This window comes from Helianthus annuus, chromosome 9 (assembly GCF_002127325.2).
Source record: "Helianthus annuus cultivar XRQ/B chromosome 9, HanXRQr2.0-SUNRISE, whole genome shotgun sequence".
NCBI lineage: Eukaryota > Viridiplantae > Streptophyta > Magnoliopsida > Asterales > Asteraceae > Helianthus > Helianthus annuus.
The window spans coordinates 55,127,888-55,148,904 of NC_035441.2; the positions used below are offsets into that span (position 1 = coordinate 55,127,888).

Genomic DNA, 21,017 nt, shown 5'->3' on the forward strand with positions numbered 1-21,017 from the left:
CCTTGTTTATTTATTCATGTTTGTACATTTAAATCCGCCTATACATTTGACACATAACTCATTCGATACATATTCGTACTTTTAAAGATATACATGACTCTAGACGTTAAATTATACAAACACTTGATTATACGTTCACAATACCCAACCTATACTTTTATTTTATACAAACTCATTACTTAATTTCATCTAACGTATGTATATATATGCTTAATAGATTAATTTATCATATATTAATGTTTTGTAGTTATATTATAATATAATATCAATCTTAGAAAGAAAAAAAGGAATATGAAAGACATGCGACATTCAACAACAATCTTTTTCATTCTTATTTAGTCTTTTTACACTATTTTTTTATATTATACATTCAACAGTTAGTATGTAACTAACTTAACATAATGAATTAGACAATATCAAATCTTTTGTGTCACAAATAATAAAAAAAAGACAACACAGAATTGCGGCCGGACACTTATGGCTGATTTGTTTGTTGTGTTTTAATTACAAACTTCCCACTCACCTCTTAATATTACAATTTGATTTAATAAGTTAGTTTTAGGTTTAGCATAATATATATTGCCTACTCTATCATGTCACACAAAACAAAACAAAAGACAAAGTTAAATGGCTGTCCAGCCATTCCGAGCGCAAGCCTTGATGGCTGTTTTAGTGTTTTTTTTTTTATTTGATAATTTCCAACCAACTTGCATTTAATGCCAACCCAACTTAACCCTAATCTTCCCCTTATAAATACAACTTAATCTCAGCCTCTCTACCACTTTTGCAACACTCTAATCACTCTAAAACTCTAAAAAAACGCAGCTGAAATCACAGGTTCGAGCAGATTGTTCAGCCTTCACGAAAATGAGCATAACTCACTCAATTCTTATCCGATTCACTCGATTCTTTTTCCTACTTGCTTGTATAATCATGGGGTTCGATTCCTAGACTTCTCCTTGGAGAAATCAGACCTGGAATTGCTCCGAAATTGACCAAAAACTTTCTGTTTTGTTTCAAACTTATGCAAACTTCATCTAACTTGTGTGAAACACATCTCAAACCAATGTCCTAATGCTTACAACCCCTCTTATGGTTGGTTAAGCTTAAAAACATGGTTGAGACATCTAAATCAGAGGTTAAAACCTCATAAACTTTCTGTTTTTAATTAGGGTTTTACCCACAAGTAATGTTCAAGTGTGAAACTTGTTGAATGTGTGATGGTTGGATTAGCTTGGGCTATCCTTCATAAGAATCCACTCATTACTTGATGTTTTGCTATAGATTAGTTGTTGTTAATACCTTGATACTTGTATGTTCATGACCCTCCTTGTTGTTTATAACAACAAGTGTAGTGGTGAACAATAGAGGTGCCTAAATGGAAGCTTGTTCTTCCTACCTCATGTATGTATTCTATGACACAAAGAGGTACCTAAATGGAGACATTAATCTCCTACCTCATGCTTGAATCTTAAGACTTGTAAACTATATAATATCTAAGTTATTCTATATGTATACATCGAAGTAACTAAGACTTGATGATGACTTAATAGTTATTTGTTAAGTGGACGTTACATCATCTATGACCATGCCCTTGTTACGACTCTAATGGATCTTAGAATCCATGAAATCATACCAACTCTTTTGAGTTTCAATAGTGTCAAGAACAAGAGTTATGCGTACAAGATGATTATTTTCACCTATGTTACTTTCTATATATTAAAAACTCCGAATCTATAATCTTCCGTTATACGCCAAACTCACACACCTACGTTTCCTTGTGTAGAAGGACAAGGTGCTCTGAACTAATTCATCTACAAACTTGCTCTCGGAATTTCAAGTCACCACTTGTAAACCGTGAGTATACTCGTATTTCCCCCTTTTTACTTTTACCACTTTTGGGGTGTAACATGTTTACCTATTAACTTACACATGAACACTTTATTAAACACATGAACGTTCCTATAACATGCTTGTATACGTGATGACTTGATACTTTAAACTTGGGTTATTCTTATGTGTTGAACTTATCATTAACTTCGTACGAGCCAAACCTTGACATATGTAGCGCTATAGGATTAACGACCCGCCCGTAAACTTGAGGTTATGTCTTGAGCATATTGCGTTTTCTTGGTTTGATATGTTAGACACATGCCATATTTAAGGTTTATCTTGAATCATATGCTTGCCATGAGGAATTGATCACACTTTTTAACTTATGCTATGTACGTACCAAACTTGTATACTCGCCTTTGCTTTTGCATTGAATTGTATTTTAAACATGTTACAGGTTGATGATGATGCTATAAAAGAAGTAGCGTTGATGCCTAGATACACATATAGACGTTAGGGTTGAATATGTTGTATCAAATTTGTTATGTTATCATGTTGTATTGGTTAAACTTGTTGTATTTGGAATTTCTTGTAATGTTGACTAGTTGAAGTTATGAAATGAAACTTGGATTATTAAATTATTGTCACAAATAGTGTTATGATGTCTCGAGCAATCTTCACACTTCGTCTCATCCCGATGTTTCCGCCATTGGTTGGGGTGTGACAATAGCAGCGGTTTCCCCCGAAAATGAAACCCTAATTGTCATTTTTCCAAAATTAAACCTTTTACCCTTTCAATTTTGAGTTTTTCGGTTCAAGAACAAGGGTTTGTGTTTTTAGTTGGAAATCGGACAAATCTATCAACAATACATGGCTATTTACTTCCTATTACTCTACTCTAAACTACTACTAACAATTTTTATCAAAAATTTTGAGTTCGATCCGGATGAACATGAAGAACCCTAGATTTCCCCCAATTTTTGATGTTTTAACTACATGCAAGTAACTAATCTAACTACTAAGAAGGATAGAATCATACCTTGACGTTGTTAGGCTTGGTGGTAACGTTCGAAATCGGCAGAAAATCGCTCTATACCAGAGAGTTTTCGGCGAAACGGGGCGTGTGGAATGGTGTAACTGATAGAACAAATGGGTTTTATCCCGACAGTCGCCTCGACACGGCCCCGTGTTCAGCGAACACGGCCCCGTGCCGGGTGAAGTTTTAAAATTTTTTTTTTTTTTTTTTTTTTTTTTTTTACGTGCTTGTGTGCATGCCCCTTATCTCCGAATAATGGTTAGATGATTTTACCAGTTTCGAATGTATACTTACCTGTAACATGTCGGGTATGAGTTTATTCGTTGACCGTTTGAAGTGCGATTTCCTCTTCCTCATCCTCAATGGATCCTCTGTAGAGTTTCAGCCGTTGGCCATTGACTTTAAATGGTGTTCCATTTCGAGTTTTAATTTCTACTGCACCGTGTGGAAAAACATGGGTGACTGAAAAAGGTCCCGACCACCTAGATTTTAACTTACCAGGAAACAATCGAAGTCGCGAATTGAATAATAGAACTTGGTCTCCAACCCGAAATTCATTGGATTTAATATATTTGTCATGCAAATTTTTCATTCTTTCCTTATAAATTTCGGAGTTAGAATATGCATAATTCCTAAGTTCTTCTAATTCATTTATTTGATAAAATCGATTCTTACCGGCAACTTCTAAATCTAAGTTTACGTTTTTTATTGCCCAGTAGGCTTTGTGAGCGATTTCTACTGGCAAGTGACAACTTTTTCCATAGACTAGTTTATATGGGGTTGTGCCTATAGTGGTTTTATAAGCGGTTCGAAAAGCCCATAAAGCGTCGTCTAGTTTGTCAGCCCATTCTTTTTTATTTATCCCTACGGTTTTCTCAAGTATTCGTTTTAAACCTCGATTAGTCACTTCGGCTTGCCCATTTGTTTGAGGATGATATGCTGTTGAGACCCGGTGATAGACCCCATATCTTGTTAAGATTTTTTCGAGTTGATGATTACAAAAATGGGTACCTCTATCACTTATTAATGCCTTTGGTGTGCCAAAACGAGAGAACAATTTTTTTAGGAATTTTACCACTACTCTTCCATCATTTGTTGGAAGAGCTTCGGCCTCTGCCCATTTAGACAAGTAATCGACCGCCACAAGTATATATTTGTTTCCTTTTGAAGGCGGGAAAGGTCCCATGAAATCGAGTCCCCACACATCAAAGATTTCACAAACGAGAATGCCATTTTGGGGCATTTCGTTTTTGGAAGAAATATTACCTGATCTTTGGCAGGCATCACATGTCTTTACAAGGTTTTGTGCATCCTTGTAAATGGTTGGCCAGTAAAATCCAGAATCAAATACCTTTCTTGCGGTACTTGCGGCACCATGATGTCCTCCGTATGGACTTTCATGACAATGACGGAGTATTCTTCGTGCTTCATTACCATGGACACACCTTCGGATGAGTTGATCGGCACACATTTTGAAAAGATAGGGGTCTTCCCAAAAGTAATGCTTTACATCAGCAAAGAATTTCTTTCTTTGGTGATGTGGCCATCCTTTGGTGACTATACCGCTGGCTAAGAAATTAGCGTAGTCGGCATACCATGGTTCTTGTCTGCTTTCCATCATTTCCAGGGACTCCGTGGGAAATTTTTCGTTGATTTGCTCGCCCCTGGTTGTCTCCAAAGCTGGGTCTTCTAAGCATGAGAGGTGATCTGCAGCAGTGTTTTCTGCTCCTCTTTTGTCCTTGATTTCGATGTCGAATTCCTGGAGGAGTAGAATCCACCTTATCAAACGGGGTTTTGCGTCTTGCTTCTTGAAGAGGTACCTGATGGCTGCATGGTCTGTATAAACTATTGTTTTAGAAAGAACAAGATAAGAACGAAATTTATCAAAAGCAAACACCACCGCTAGTAACTCTTTTTCTGTAGTTGTATAATTTTCTTGTGCATCATTTAGAGTTTTACTAGCATAATAAATTGGGTGGAAATGTTTTTCTTTTCTTTGTCCCAAGACTGCTCCAACAGCAAAGTCGCTTGCATCGCACATGATTTCGAAAGGAAATTTCCAATCTGGTGCTATCATGATAGGTGCATTGACTAGCATTTCCTTGAGGGTCAGAAATGCTTGATTGCATTCCTTGTTAAAGATGAAGGGTGCATCTTTTTCAAGCAATTTTGTTAGAGGTCTTGAAATTTTCGAAAAGTCTTTGATAAACCTTCTATAGAATCCGGCATGCCCTAGGAAACTTCTGATTGCTCGCACGGAGGATGGAGAAGGTAATCGAGATATGGTCTCGATTTTTGCTCGATCAACTTCCATTCCTTCGCTTGAGATTTTATGTCCGAGTACTATTCCCTCTGTTACCATGAAATGGCATTTTTCCCAGTTAAGGGCGAGGTTAGTTTCCTCACATCGGGATAGCATTCGTTCAAGATTATCGAGGCATTGATCATATGAGTCTCCAAAGATGGAAAAGTCATCCATGAAGACTTCCATGGTTTTTTCAATCATATCATGGAAAATGGCGACCATACAACGTTGGAATGTTGCAGGCGCATTACATAGACCGAATGGCATGCGTCGATATGCAAAAGTTCCGTAGGGGCATGTGAAAGTTGTTTTCTCTTGGTCTTCTGGTGCTATCGGTATTTGGAAGTAACCTGAAAAACCATCTAAGAAACAATAAAATTTATGACCGGATAATCTTTCTAACATTTGATCAATGAAGGGCAAAGGAAAGTGGTCTTTCCTTGTTGCTTCATTTAATCTCCTATAGTCTATACAAACTCTCCATCCTGTGACGGTTCTTGTGGGTATTAATTCATTTTTCTCGTTAGTTATTACCGTCATACCTCCTTTCTTTGGGACTACTTGGACGGGACTTACCCACGGGCTATCGGAGATAGGGTAGATTAGTCCGGCGTCGAGTAGTTTGATGACTTCATTTTTAACCACTTCTTGAACATTGGGGTTCACTCTTCGTTGTGGTTGAATCACCGTTTTGTAGTCATCATTCATTAAAATTTTGTGCGTGCACATGGAAGGGCTTATTCCCTTAATATCTACAAGCTTCCAAGCGATCGCATTTTTGTGTTTTTTAAGTAGGTTAACTAATTTTTCTTTTTCTATGCTAGTTAATTTAGACGAAATAATTACAGGTAAACTACCATCTTTGTCTAGAAAAGCATATTCCAAACCTTTAGGGAGTTCTTTGAGCTCGATGGGTGGGTCTTTAGGAGACACCTTATTTTGTGGCTCATCTAGATCAAGAACTTTAAAAGTTTGTTCTATGGCTACCTCCTCGTCGACAAAGTGGTCTTCCTCGTGGTTTGTATCAGGTGGTTCAGCTTCATCTTCAATTAGGGGGTCATTGTTGCCAAAAGGATATTTCATTGAGCGCTCAAGATCTATGCTCCTTTTGAATGCCCCTAATTGAAGAGTTAGATTATTGAATTTCCGGTTTTTCAAAGCTTTGTGAGTTTGTACAAAAGGTTTTCCCAAGACTAGGGGGCATCATCTAAGATGACGAAGTCGGTTGGGATTACCATTTGATTTGTTTGAACCAAAATATCTTCGAATACACCGATTGATTTCATTACTTTTCGGTCGGATAGAAAAATGGGTATTTGAAGTGGAGTAAAATCACTAATACTTAACTTTTCAAAAATGTAGTTGGGCATTATGTTAACACAAAGATCTTTATCTATAGTGACATTACTAATAAACGAATTTTGAAAGAAACATGGAACCGGTGTGATGTTAATTTCAAAAGGATCTTCTTTTATTAGCGAGGTTTGATCATTAGTTAACTTAACACTTACCATTTCTTTGATTTTAGCACTAGTGTTTAACTCTTTTAAAAACTTAGCATGAGGGGTTATTAAACAATGGTTTTCGAAAGTAGGTGATAAGAGAATAATTTCCTCTAAATTAGACTCTTCTTGAATTTTAACATTATCGGACTCACCATTTTCGTTGTTTAACTCATGTGTCTGTTTTTCACTTTCTTGTTCTTCCATTTTTACATTCTCAACTATCTCTACGTTATTATTACTTTTTAACTCTTCTCTCGCGCGGGATTCCTCTTCCCTTGCGCGAGATTCTTTTATGCAACGTTCGATAGTTTTAATGTGTTCTAATATCCTATTGGTCACTTCGGTGAGATTGAAAGAATTTGGATCCTCTAAGCTTGAATCCGGTTGTTCGATCCTTGGTTCCTCATAGTACTCATATGAAGTAGATGGTTCACACCATTGTTCTTCATTGTAAGTATATGATGGATAAGGGTCGAAACTTTGTTCTTCATAGTACTCATATGAGGTGGGTTGTTCACGCCATGGTTCCTCATAATAAGAGTATGAAGGTGGTGGCTCATATGTTGAATCTTCAAAGTATGAGTATGAAGGCTCATACCTTGGTTCCTCAAAATATGAGTATGAGGGAGGAGGTTCATACCTTTGGTCTTCATAGGATGTGTATGAAGTTGATGGCTCGTACCTGGGCTCCTCATAATGGTTGTATGAATTGGATGGTTGACATGAAGTACTATATTGAACCGAGCGTGCATTACGACAATTAGTGCAATAATTACCTCTATAATCATCCTCATCATAGGTGTAGTTGTAACCTCTTGAGTATTGATCCATAAGAATCACTCAACAGACCACAACTGAGTCTCGGGACCAGAAAACAAAAATAAGACGGAAACAGAAGCTGGACACGGCCCCGTATTGAGTGAACACGGCCCCGTGTTCAGGGACTGTATCTGGGCGTTTTAATTAAATTAGCTGGTCACGTTGAACACGGGGGCGTGTTGAGTGAACACGGCCCCGTGGTCAGACTCTGTATCTGGGTATCTACTCTAAAATATGCAGCACGGGGGCGTGTTCAGTGAGCACGGCCCCGTGTTCAGGCTACTGTAAATGCAAAAACTAAACTAAAATGCAGAAAAATGCGCGCGTTTTAAAAATGTTTTGAAAAACTGATTAGGCCGTCGATTTTAAGTTTTCTTAAAATCCTTGTGTCCCCGGCAACGGCGCCAAAAACTTGATGCGTGTCAGTGTGTTATATTTTTAGATGTTTATTTAAGCCCTTTTTACACTTTTAGCCAAGTTTTAAATTTATAAAACACGATATTTACTAACACTAAACACACATATGGGCAAGTGCACCCATCGTGGACGTAGTATAGTGTTGGTAAGATACCGAGGTCGTCCAAGGACACAAGAGCTTTTAATACCGGTTTATCCTCAACGTCTAACCAAATCAAAAAGTTAGAAAAATGTTTTAAACTAAGAAAAATAAAAACTAACTAAATGCTGAAAAATAAAATAAAATAAAAAACAGATAGACAAGATGAATCACTTGGATCCGACACGTGTATTAGTATAACCTTTGATTATTTTCGCACTTTTGCACTTGTTTAAGAGATTATCTTAGTTATTGTAGTAGGCCCCTTTTTCGGAGGTGACGTTACCCTCAACCCAGTAGTTTGAGTCAGCAAGGATACAATCCTAAAGGGTTGGATTATTGAAAGATAATGAATTAAGTTATTAATGCAAATTATGGTAGGCCCCGCTTTTGGCGGTGACGTTACCCTCGGCTAAGTAGTCTGAGTCAGCAGGGATACAGTCCTAAATAGCCGGGTTATAGTATTAATAGTAGTTAACTTATGAGGGGGTCAAAGAGTTTGGATCCCCGCCATCCAATACCTATGGGCATTGAAGGAGATCCTACTAAATTTGACCCAGGTCCCAAGCAGGACCTCTAAACGCTGAACAAGGGCAAGACCTTTACCAAACCGTTCCCTTAACCCCCGACCAGGTAGCCAACATACCTCCATATAGACCGTGGAGATATGAATGGTGAAAATCTTGACAGTAAAATAATGCCAAGACACCACGGACAAACGATAAGGAAAGATCACCTTCAACATAAGTAACTAGTTATTAAAGTCATTAATACAAAACCAAATAAAAAGTGCAAAAGATTAAAAATAAAAAGTATTATACTAAACACTTGTCTTCACCAAGTGATGTAAGAGACTTAGGCAAACATGGCCTTGATTGTCAAGAACTCTTACGATCAATCTTGGATCCCGAGACGACTCACACACTCTATGATGGACAATGGATGATGGTGGTGGATGATGGTGTTATGGTGGTGGTGGGTGGTGGATGAAGTGTGAGAGAGGTGGTGTGCCAAGGGATGAGAGAGAATGAAGCCAAGCTCCTCTATTTATAGGCTGAACAGAACGCTGGGCACGGCCCCGTGTTCGCTGAACACGGCCCCGTGCCCGTCTGACATTCTCTCTCTTCATTAATTGTAATTGCGAATTACAATTAATGCGCCTGCTGTACTTTCAACACGCCCCCGTGTCCGCTGGGCACGGCCCCGTGGTGAGCAATGGAAGCTTCTACTGGTTTGTCTTTTCTGCTGCTTCCTGGGCACGCCCCCGTGTTCACTGGACACGGGGCGTGTTCAGACATCTGTTCTCTTCTCTTTGTCTTGGGAGGTGCCGTTGAGGGTCCGGGCAGTTCACTTTTGTTCCTTTTCTTGTATTTATGGTAGATTTAGTAGTCTTTTTGCTTCTTTTGTGATTTTGAGCTCATTTCATCCTGAAAATACAAAAGGAAGACAAAAACACTCTTTTTCCAACATTAGTACTTAAAAAGGGTTAGTTTTATGCCTTAATTGATGTGTTTTATATGTTGCATTTTACACACATCAGCTCTCTTTCTCTCTAGATCTCTCTCACTACCTCTCCCACCGCCACTATTAACCACCAATAGCCAACCTTAGCCACTACCCTCCACCACTCTCCAATATCACCATCACACCACGATTCTCCTCGTTGAAACCCTAGTTGCGCCGCCGCCTTCATCTCACCATTACAGATCGACGGTACCCTAACCCCAAATAGATGCCGCCTTCATCTCACCATTACAGATATCGTCGGTCTCAAATATGATTATCCGGTACACCTGAGCCCGTTCCTTAGTCAGATCTGTGACCCACTAGTCCGGTGGTCTGCATAATCGACAACATTTGGTTGGATCTGGTAGAGAGCAGGACATATTAAGAAATTTTGAGCACCATCCACACCAACAAATACGACATCAGCAGCCGACGATGAACCTTCTGTTGTTGAAGTTCAGAGTTTGAGGATGAGATCACCCCAAAGTTGAAGCATACGGGAGCTGGTATCTTATCTATGGCTAATGCTGGTCCGAATACAAATGGAAGTCAGTTCTTTATCAGATTGGCCTCAACACAATCGCTTGATGGTAATCATTTTTCTTCTGCAAATTTGTCACTTTAATCAGTTTGCTACATATCTTTTGTGTTGATAAACTCATCTAGTTTCCGAATCATATGAAGATGGGACCCGCATTGTCTTAAATACTAGTGGCAAAATGTATGATACATTATCATATTTAATTTACAAGTAGCATATGATCAGTGTATTATATTTACGAAAAGTCAATCAGTTAATGTTTCGTTACCCATTCAATCTTCAACACTGGACGCTATTGCTTTGTTTGTTTGTTCAGATGATTTCGTAGGGGTGGATAGTTTGTAGCTGGGAATCTGATGGTGGATCGAAGGGGTGGATGTTGATGGTGATGTTGGAGACGGTGGAGTAAGTGGTGATGGTGGGTCAGACGATGGGGTGGAGATAGTGGGTGGTCGGCGGCAGGTGAGGGTGGGAGGTGGTGGTGGTCGGCGGCGGCAGGTGAGGGTGGGAGGTGGTGGCGGCAGGTGATGGCAAGTGGTGGGTCTGCAACTTTTGATGATGGTGGGGTATTTATTTTAAGTTAATTACATAAATTTCCTTAAAATACGAAATTACAAAAATGCCCTCATGTGCCTTGCACATGATCAGTTTTAACAAAAAAAAACTAACTGGGTTTGCTCTAAAGGACATAACGTGTAGGATTTTGAAACATTAACAAGGAGATTGAGGTAGGAGAAAACGGGGTAAGCTTGATTTCTCCATGAGAGATAATTTGAGGAGGAGAGTTTGATGTTAATTAGTTAACAGAAGGAATGAATGGGAAGGGGATTGGATTCGGCAGCCATGGAAGGGAGAAGGAAGAAGGATAATGAAGAGAGAAAAGGGGATCGAATTAGGCTGATACCATGTGAGAATGATTTGCCTATATTTTGATTACAATCACAACAATATATACACAATTAGACTCCACTATTCTAGGAGAGATATACACTGACTAAAAATACAACATTGACTATATCATAATTTTAAATGATTGAATTGTTTACTTTTTTGTTTTATCCGTTGTTAGTAGGAAATGCACACACTTTGATATATAATCTCACCTAATAATTATTAACGGAAGATTGAAGGATAGAATAAGCTTGTGTGTTTGTGTTACATAACATATTACTTCTAGGCCCATATGTTAAAAAAATGTATTCTAGGATTTTAATATCTTGCTAGCTAGGACTGAATTAAAATCATGTAATACACTTGCATAGGATTTGATATTGAAGGTTACGAGAGCATGTAATACTCCAACGTGGGTGTTTTCACTTCAGTTGGAAGTATGAAGAGTGACATTTCTTTGCTGAAATCTATTCCTCTATAGTATGTATTCTCTTGGATTAACTGGGTTCTAAAGAAGGTTTCTATCCTTGCATGGAGAGCAAGTAGGAATAGAATCCCGACTAAGGATGCATTATTATTTATTGCTAAGGAACATTTTCGTTAACTCTAATCACTGCCTTTTCTGTGGAGACTACCCCGAACATCTATTCCTTTCATGTGCGTTCTCTTAAACAGTTTGGAAAGCCATCTCTTAGGTGCAATGTCCCACCCACTTATGCATTTTGCCCTGGAGATTTGTTGGATTTACATTACTACAGTCAAGGCTCAAAGAAAAAGAAGAAGGCAATGAAAGAAGTGGTGTTGACGACTTTGTCGAGTGTGTGGAGACTTAGGAATGACATGGTTAGCCACACTTCCATATCCAAAGTAATAAAAGAAATAAAGTCGTTGCTGGCATTTTTATGGGTTAAGTACCGGTCTAAAGAGCAGCTGAAACCGTTGGTCGTCTTTTGGCTGATTCATGGTTGTTTATGTTTGGTTTCGAGTTGCATGAATTTTGTTTATTGACTTGGTGATTGTACAGGTACGTCTATTGTCTTGCTAGGCGTTTGTTAATTTTAATAGAATTTTGTTGGTGGTAGTAATCTGCCATAATTATATTTAAGTTTTAGTATGGGTGTAAGGGGCGCTCCACCCGTTGGAGTAGTCTTCTCTCTACCCCAGCCAATCCTACTCTGCCATATCAACTCCCCTCTCCACTTCGCATTTTGCACTCAAACATTGGCAGGCAGCACTCCGCCTAAATAATTTTTTCTCTCGCGTGTTTTTTGAACGGTGAATACTCCCCTCAAGATTGAGTTTACCATGTGGTGAAGGGGGTTGGCGGCAGTGTTCCCGCGACTAAGTAGGGCTAGGAGTTGAGAAAGCCACTTCAGCCAAGCAGAGACATGGTGGTACCTCACCAATATCACAATTGTTTCCATACAACGGTGACACCGCCTCCTGTAACGCGTTTCACCCGTCTGCGTTCTAAAGCGTTCATGACAACATCCCGCCACAACGCGCAAGTCGATGCTAACTCGTTAAGTACAAAACTCATCAATTTTAAAGGTAAAGGACAACGCCTGAAATTTGGGATAAACATAAAGGACAAAAGTTGTAATTTACTCTCATAAAAAACTTTAGAGTTAATAGCCAAAATGGTCCCTGAGGTTTGCTCACTTTTGCCACTTTAGTCCAAAATCCAAAATTTTTAAATCTGGGTCCCTGAGGTTTACAATTTGTTGCCATTTTAGTCCAAATTTCAAAAACTCCCCTTTTTTTACTGTTGCAACCAGCCTATTTTGTCCTTTTGTGCAGGGGTATTTTGGTCATTTTTATGAGTTATTATAACAAACTCAGATCAAGAACCCAGAGTACCCCTGCGTAAAAGGACAAAATAGGCTGGTTGCAACAGTAAAAAAAAGAGGTTTTTGAAATTTGGACTAAAATGGCAACAAATTGCAAACCTCGGGGACCCAGATTTAAAAATTTTGGATTTTGGACTAAAGTGCCAAAAGTGAGCAAACCTCAGGGACCATTTTGGCTATTAACTCAAAACTTTAAGGGGTTAAAGTGAAAGTTTAAGTTAAAGCACAAAAACCGTATATATCATAGCTTTAAAAACCCTTCTAAACCCTAACTATAATCAAATCACCGACGAACATAAATTAACTCTAAATTACTTCCAAACAGATGAACCACCGTCATTCATAGATCTACCTCCGGCATCCTCGTTAACCATCTGCGAATTTAAATATGGTTAGTTGATTTTCTAATCGATTTTAGGGTTTGCTTTTGATCCAATTGGATGCTGTTTATTTGTGTTCTTGATGGTTTATTAGGGTTTTCTTGTGATTTCAGCTTCCGTTATCGCTTCTCAAGACATCTCAAGGGCATCCTATGGTGAGATTTTACTTAATTTGTGTATGGATTTAGTTTTTCATGTGAAATTGTTTTGAAGAACAGTGTTTATTATTATTGTTACTGTGACTAACATGTTTTTTAGTTTAAAAGTTAATGTAAATAGCGGGGGTGTTTACGGTCTGGTTCGGCTGGTTTTGACGACAGTTTTCAACCGAACTTGCCGTGTTGGTCGGGTCAGCCAAACCAGCCAGTAGTTTCACGGTTTGGTTTCGGATGTTTGGCTGTTTTAGACTAGAGAAAACATGTATTTTCAAAAGCATTGTTTTGTGATAAATGTTAAAAGATGACAAAAGAATGTTTATAATGTAATTCATGTGCATAACTTTTATTCTTAAAATTAAAATATGTTAAACGGCCGGTTCACTGTCAAACCGTTGAAACCGAACTGTGAACCGGAATGCATATGTTTTAAACCGGCGGACTATCTTTGGTTTGGGTGGTTCTGTCGGAATGCATATGTAAATAGCACTGCTTTTCTTTCGTGGCTGAAAGAAGAAGGAATAAGGAACCGAGATCAACTTGGGTTTAAATTTCTTTTTGTTTTACGCGTTTTTTGTAGGGTGAAGTTACAAAAGGGTACAAGTAAAACCACCAATCTACAGGCTCAATTAGTATAATTATGCTAACAACCACTTTTGTTGATTATAATACATGGGATAATCTAAATATGACTCATTCTTGTGGTTCTGAGTCAAAGAAGATCTAGCCAACATTATCACTCATTTGATACCTTATGGATTTTTTCTGTATAAACTATGCATCAAAATTTACCTCATTTATATATTACTTTCTTGGAAACCATGCCTTTTGATGTCAAAGTTAGTACTTGCAGACTGCGTAAATGTGTGATTATTATGTATATAAAATCTTGTTGGTACTTGTCTTGTTCATCTTTGCGAAAAATGTCATAAGGGTTGTTTTGGTTATTAAAAAAACTCTCATCTGAAGACTTTGTTATACTGTTTTTTAGATAAAAGAAGTAACACTGTGTAAGTTGCATTTTAGTTTGTTTGATGAAAAAAGGTCATAAGGGTCGTAAGTTCATATTAACCATATAATGGGATAAGCAAGACACAACTTTCCTGCTTCTTAGGGGTTGTTTGGTAGCCTCTGAATGGTCATTAAGATGCTACCTCTTAATGGAACCATTAAGAATTTTACCAATTAGAAGGTAGAAGAATGTGACATGTGATGATTTACAATTCAGAGGTTTTAAACCATTAAGAGGTAGCATCTGAATGGTCATTAAGAGGCTACCAAACAGCCCCTTAGTTCTTACAGAGTTACAATTATCATCATTTTGGAGAGTTCCATGTTTTAAACTGCTATCAATCTGTTTGTTATGTTGTTACAGCTTGTGGAGCTTAAAAATGGTGAAACTTACAATGGGCATTTAGTAAACTGTGACACCTGGATGAATATCCATCTTCGTGAAGTAATCTGTACTTCAAAGGTAATTTTATATCCATATATTAGATATCTATCACTATATTTCTTGTTCAAGCTCTAAGCACTTTGTATATAATGAGTAACGAAGTTTGGAATTTGTTGGTAGGATGGTGATAGGTTCTGGAGGATGCCCGAATGTTACATCCGCGGAAACACTATAAAGTATCTTCGTGTGCCAGATGAGGTAATAAGTTAGTGTTTGTAATTGTAATCGTATTCGAGACGCTAATTATTTGTATAAGATGTAAAAATACACGGGTTTTGACCGACTATTCATTTGGCTGTCTGGGATGATGCAACTTAGCCAAATCAGACATTGATATGCTCCACGGGTGGGGTGTTTCTAGTAACTTGTGCCAACTGTTTCTAGGTGGGGTACAAGTTACAATTCACATCCTTTCCTTTGTTGAAGCGTATCATCTTTCTGATGATACAACAGAGATAGGTTTCTAGCTGACCAGATTTAGTCAGCCATATGTTAATTCTCGTTTTTTGTAAGATTTCGTTTCGTTAGGTTATCATGAATGTATCTTTTCTGGTTATGCTTTTTTCAAGCGAGTCGAATCAAGTAAAAAGTCAGCCTAGGTGTTAATAATTTAGTTTATTTAAAAAAGAGTAAAGTACACGAATGGTCCCTGTGGTTTACCAAAATTTTGGATTTTGTCCCTAGCTTTCTAAAAGTACGTGGATGGTCCCTGTGGTTTGCACTTTGTAACACATTTAGTCTCCAACTTTTGCCAAAAGTGCATGGATGGTCCCTGTGGTTTGCATTTTGTAACGCATTTAGTCCATAACTTGGACCTTCTGAAACCTTCAGATCTGTTTGTTGGCTGGGGACTAAATACGTTACAAAGTGCAAACCACAGGGACCATCCATGTACTTTTGGAAAGCTAGGGACTAATCCAAAATTTTGAAAAACCACCGGGACCATCTGTGTACTTTACTTTTTAAAAAATTAGATTATTTATTTTCACAATGTACTTTATGTATTGATACATTTTTTCTTCATGTAGGTGATTGACAAGGTTCAGGAAGAAACCAAGAACCGCATGGGTATGATCTTCTGGTCCACGCTTTTTTTTTTAATTTATTTTTATTCATTTTATTTTTATGTTTGTGAATCAAGATTTTCTTATGGGTTGAAAGTTGGCTAAAGCGTACTTTCAATCCATACTATCTGCTATAGCTCTATTCATAATTTTAGATTAACATTATGGTAGAATGTTTTTTGCTATCATTGTCAAAATTCGGAAAAAATGTGTTCTGATTTGTTTTATTTTGTTACGTGTTTTATTGATCTTCTAGATAGAAAGCCACCTGGGGTAGGACGTGGAAGGGGAAGAGGCGGTAGGGATGATGTTGGCGGTGGCAGAAAGCAAGGAAGAGGCGGCGGCATGGGGGGGCGTGGCGGCAGCATGGATGATGGAGGAGGTGGTAGAGGCAGGAGCCAAGGAGTAGGAGGTTATCCTGGTGGCAACAGAGGTGGGTATCAAATATCGCGTTCATTCAATTTAAAGGCTCTTGATTCTTGTTTAATTAACTAAAGAATAATAATAATATGATTTGTTTTGGATTCAGGTGGAGGCCGTGGTGGTCGTGGATGATGTGACGGGTGCAAAGGACGTCTCTCGTTTTCATATCCCTATTTTTTTTTTTTTCAGTAGGGTTTGTATTCAATGACTGGTTTGGTTATGGGGATTAAAAATGTTGTTCCTGAAAGTGTTGTGGAGGATGAAGTCCTTGGTATATTGTAAAATTCAAGTTCAACTGTTTAAGAGATTAAAATTTAAGCGTGTTTACAGTCTGTTTTTAGTTTAGATGGGAGTTAGGGTGTAGGGAGTGGTTAGACACTTGAAAGTGGCAAACTTGAAAATCAACCAATGAGAGTGTGCCACGTGGTTCAGTCATAAGTGTTTAAACTATTTTGAAAAGTGTTGGCAATGGTTAGACACTTGGTGAAGTGGTAAACTTAAAAAAAAAAAAAAAAAAAAGGTGTGATTGGTTAAAGATGGCATGGACCCCACTCTTCACACACACTTCTCCCTTTACCGAACGGTGATCCATCACCGATTTGGCAACTTTGCCGCACGTCAAACAAGTGAGGGGTGGTGGTTACCGAGCGGCAACCATGTTTGCCGATGGTTTGCCGCACCCACTCCGTATCCCCTTATGGGTCAAACTACCATTTACGGTGAACTCGCTTGTCAGCTACGAGTTGGTAATCCTAATTAGTAACCTGTGTTACGTATGTTTTTGACTGGCTAACTAAACTGGTTGGTCAGCTACAACTCGGGCATTTATGGCAGAGCGGTCTCGAAAAACCTCATGGACCGCAAGCTTTTTCTTTCCTCACCTATGGGCCGTTTGTGGCCTGAACTTGTCAACCTCTCTCCTTGTCACGATGTCCAGCTGACTACCACAGTACCACTCCCTCTCTTCTATCTGAGCGTCTGATGATCCCGATGGATCCTATTGCAAAAGCTCTTGGATTATATTTTGAAGGGTAAGTTACCTTTTTTGTTCTTTATGTTTGTACTGGATCGCAATATATAACCTTTAACTTGAATAATTACAGTCACAATTCTTTATTTGCAAAACTCATTACACTTTGTCCTTTAGCACTAACTTAGTTAAAAGAGTAAATTACAAGTTTTGTCCTTTATGTTTACACCAAATTGCAGGCGGTGTCCTTTGCCTTTAAAATTGATGGGTTTTGTACTTAATGTTTCAAAATCTTGCACGCTATGTCCTTTGAGCCTAACCTTTTTTTTGTTAACTAGGATCATGTGCATGTCACAAGAGGGTAAATATGTCTTTTCCACTACCCTCTCCAATTTTTCCTAAAAATAAAGAACCCAAACCCTAAATCATTTCCCCCTCTCTTTGTACCAGTTGTCATACCTTCACCAAATTGAGACTTATGTTCATCATCTTGAATCTTCGAGATATGGTGTGAAGATCTTCAAGTTGTTCATCATCTTGATCTTCAAATATTTAGTTACTATATATATGTTTTAGAGTGAGAAACTGAATTTCAAGTCGTTACCTTGAATTTTGTGTTCTTGTTCATCGTGTTTGTTCATCTCAACAACCATTGTTAAAGCTTCAAAGTTTCACCAAGAACACACGCGTGTGTGAGAGAGTAACACTGATACAATTCAAATCTTGAAGCGACTACTAATTCCGATATGAGGCTAAATTACAAACAGTTCTAGCACTCAAATCCTATAGTAACAAAACTACTAAAGGGTTTTCTGTTTAAACCTCTTTTTTAATAGATTATTTCATCAAACAGTTTGCATTAGATGATATGTATAAGGTGTAAATTGTTATGAATTGACTTAGATGATGACATAGGTTGGTGATGGTATGACAACTGAGAGAGTGGGAAATGATTTAGGGTTTAGGTTCTTTATTTTGGGGAAAAATTGGAGAGGGTAGTGGAAAAGATAGATTTACCCTCATGTGACATGCACATGATTTTATTTAACAAAAAAATAAAATGGGTTAGGCTCAAAGGACATAGAGTGCAAGATTTTGAAACATTAAGTACAAAACCCGTTAGTTTTAAAGGTAAAGGACACCGCCTGCAATTTGGTGTAAACATAAAGGACAAAACTTGTAATTTACTCTAGTTAAAATTTATGGTTAAGTTTATTCAGTTAACGTGTTATGGTCAATTCATGTTTTTATTTAAATGTTTAATAAATAAAACTAAAAAAATTGCATATACACATCATCTTCCCCAATTTCCTAACCCTAACCACCACATCTTGCCACTACCACCTCGTCATGTCGCCTTTAATGTATCAGCGTTGGATGATATCGCCAGTAACCGCCGTCAGTGCCGGAACCGATAATGATAGTAATAACTTATCTGAAAACCTATTTCTCTCTGTTATCGCATCTCACAACCATCAATTAGAATCCGATTTCAGTTTTGCTGAATTATTCGATCCTCCTGCTCCATTCTCTTCCTCGATTTTCCCGCCAAAACTGCTATCACACTCACAATTGTCATTTTCTCTTCTCCATCTGACTGTTCATTCAATGACTATGTGTTCAGCGCGAACGCAATGGCAACCAAAAACCGCCTCAGTCAAGCGAGTTTCATTCTCGAGTACCAGCAGCTGTATAATAGCTACACAATGTGTCTCGCGAGCTTACAGGAATGTGTTAAAGAGGTTGACGGTCTTTGAATCGAGAACGAAGCTTTACGCGTTGCAAACAACGATTTGGTGCAAAGATTGAACCTGTTTTCGAAGGCAAAGAGGCAGAACTACCTTACGACGTCTATGCGTTCGTCTCAGGGCCGTTCAAATTGCTCGCCGCTCGTCGCTCGCTCGACGCTCGTTCGGAAATTGCTCGGAAAATGCTCGTTCGATTTGACGCTCGGTTGTAAACGAGCCGCTCTGCTCGGTTCGGTTTGTAAACGAGCCAAGCATGAGCAAAGGTCCGCTCGGCTCGGTTCGGCTCGAATTATTAGTTTTAGTTAGTATATATACATATACACTTACATATATAATAAACACGTATATACACACATAGGGGTAAGATCAAATAAAAAGTTTATTTTGCCTAAGTAGGATGAGAAGGAATCTTAACCATTCATTTTTCAAATCAATGGTTAAGATGAACGTGTAGGAGAAAGGAGGAGTGCAAGGGTATTTTGGGAAAATTCTATTTATGGACTTTCTGTCTCCACATGCAAGGCACATGCATGTTAAACGTTCATAACTTTTTTATACGACATTATTTTTTCATAAAAATTTCACCGTAAAATCGAGCGTCTTTTTATTTTTAATTTGAGTACCATATTGTTATATAAAATATGAAGACTAAAAAACCCACTAAAATGTGTTGTATTTCTATGTTGTATAACATTTTTTGTGCTAGATTTTTGTACTATATTTTTATGCTAAATTTTTTGTGCTGGATTTTTTTATACTATATTTTTTTTTTGCTTAATTTTTCCGTGCTATATTTTGTGTACTAGATTTTTTTATGCTATATTTTTTTGTGCTATATTTTTTGTTGTATTTTTAAAAAACAAAAGGGGTGCCACATGTCATTTTCACTTCTATTTATAAGGACCAAAATGCCCTTCATTCCTACTTATTAGGAGTGACACATGTCATCATCACAATCCTTCTTAGGCTACTTAGGCAAAATCCATTTTTTAGTGGATCCTTCCCCTACACATATATATATATATACACACAAATATAAATTATACATATATATACACATACCTAAATATATACACACATTACACATACATATATACTAAAATATAAATTAAATTTAAAGTTTTATATGCACCACTCTATTAGATTTTGGTCCACTATATACAAATTTACAACTATATCTATACGTACTAGCCCAACCACACCGATAAAAAAATTAATATCAAATCTAAAACTTGAACCATAAACCGTTAAACGATAGTCTGCTCATCGCCTGAATGTTTCATGTCGTTACCCTAAATCGATCGTGTCCAGCTCTCAACGTAATTGTTCGTGCAATATAATCATCGCCTCGTTGGCCACAACATTGTTATTCATAAGAAAAATATTATGCCACGAAATGTGCATGTTTTTAAAGACATAAAAACTTGCTACCCAACATTGTCACTATCATTCTCAGAAAATTTAAATTGGGTGACACGGTTGTCCAAATCGCTCGAACTTCGCTCGTCGCTCGCTCGAAATTTTTACCGCTCGAAAAATGCTCGCTTGATTTGAGGCTCGGTTCTAAATGAGCCGCTCTGCTCGGTTCGGTTTGTAAACGAGCCAAGCACGAGCAAATGTCCGCTCGGTTCGGCTCGGCTCGTGAACAGCCCTAGTTCGTCTTCATCTCCTTCGTCGAACTTAATCGGTGATTTAGGGTTAGGAAATTGGTGAAGATGATCTGTATATGCAAGATGAGAGGTGGCAGTGGCAAGATGTGGTGGTTAGGGTTTTGAAATTGGGGAAGATGATGTTTATATGCATTTTTTTTTTGTTTTATTTATTGAACATTCAAATAAAAACATGAATTGACCAGAATACCCTTGACTGAATAAACTTAACCAAAAATTTTAACTAGGTTAGTGCTAAAGGACGTACGGTGTAATGAGTTTTCCAAATAAAGAATTGTGGTTGTAATTATTGAAGTTAAAGGTTATCCA

At 37.8% G+C, this 21,017-nt stretch overlaps 1 protein-coding gene and 1 non-coding gene across 2 annotated transcripts; both read left to right on the plus strand.

Moving 5' to 3' along the window:
- The first annotated feature begins 13,077 nt into the window (after positions 1 to 13,077).
- Positions 13,078 to 16,652, plus strand: LOC110877795 (sm-like protein LSM4). The gene is made up of 7 exons (XM_022125998.2): positions 13,078 to 13,233; positions 13,336 to 13,377; positions 14,753 to 14,851; positions 14,954 to 15,031; positions 15,862 to 15,901; positions 16,154 to 16,330; positions 16,427 to 16,652. Exons 1-7 carry the CDS (start codon positions 13,231 to 13,233, stop codon positions 16,450 to 16,452), a joined length of 465 nt encoding a protein of 154 aa, XP_021981690.1. The 5' UTR covers positions 13,078 to 13,230; the 3' UTR covers positions 16,453 to 16,652.
- On the plus strand, positions 15,133 to 15,309 carry LOC118482542. The gene has a single exon (XR_004868576.1). It is a non-coding gene; the product is annotated as a small nucleolar RNA snoR127 (small nucleolar RNA).
- Positions 16,653 to 21,017: the final 4,365 nt, after the last annotated feature.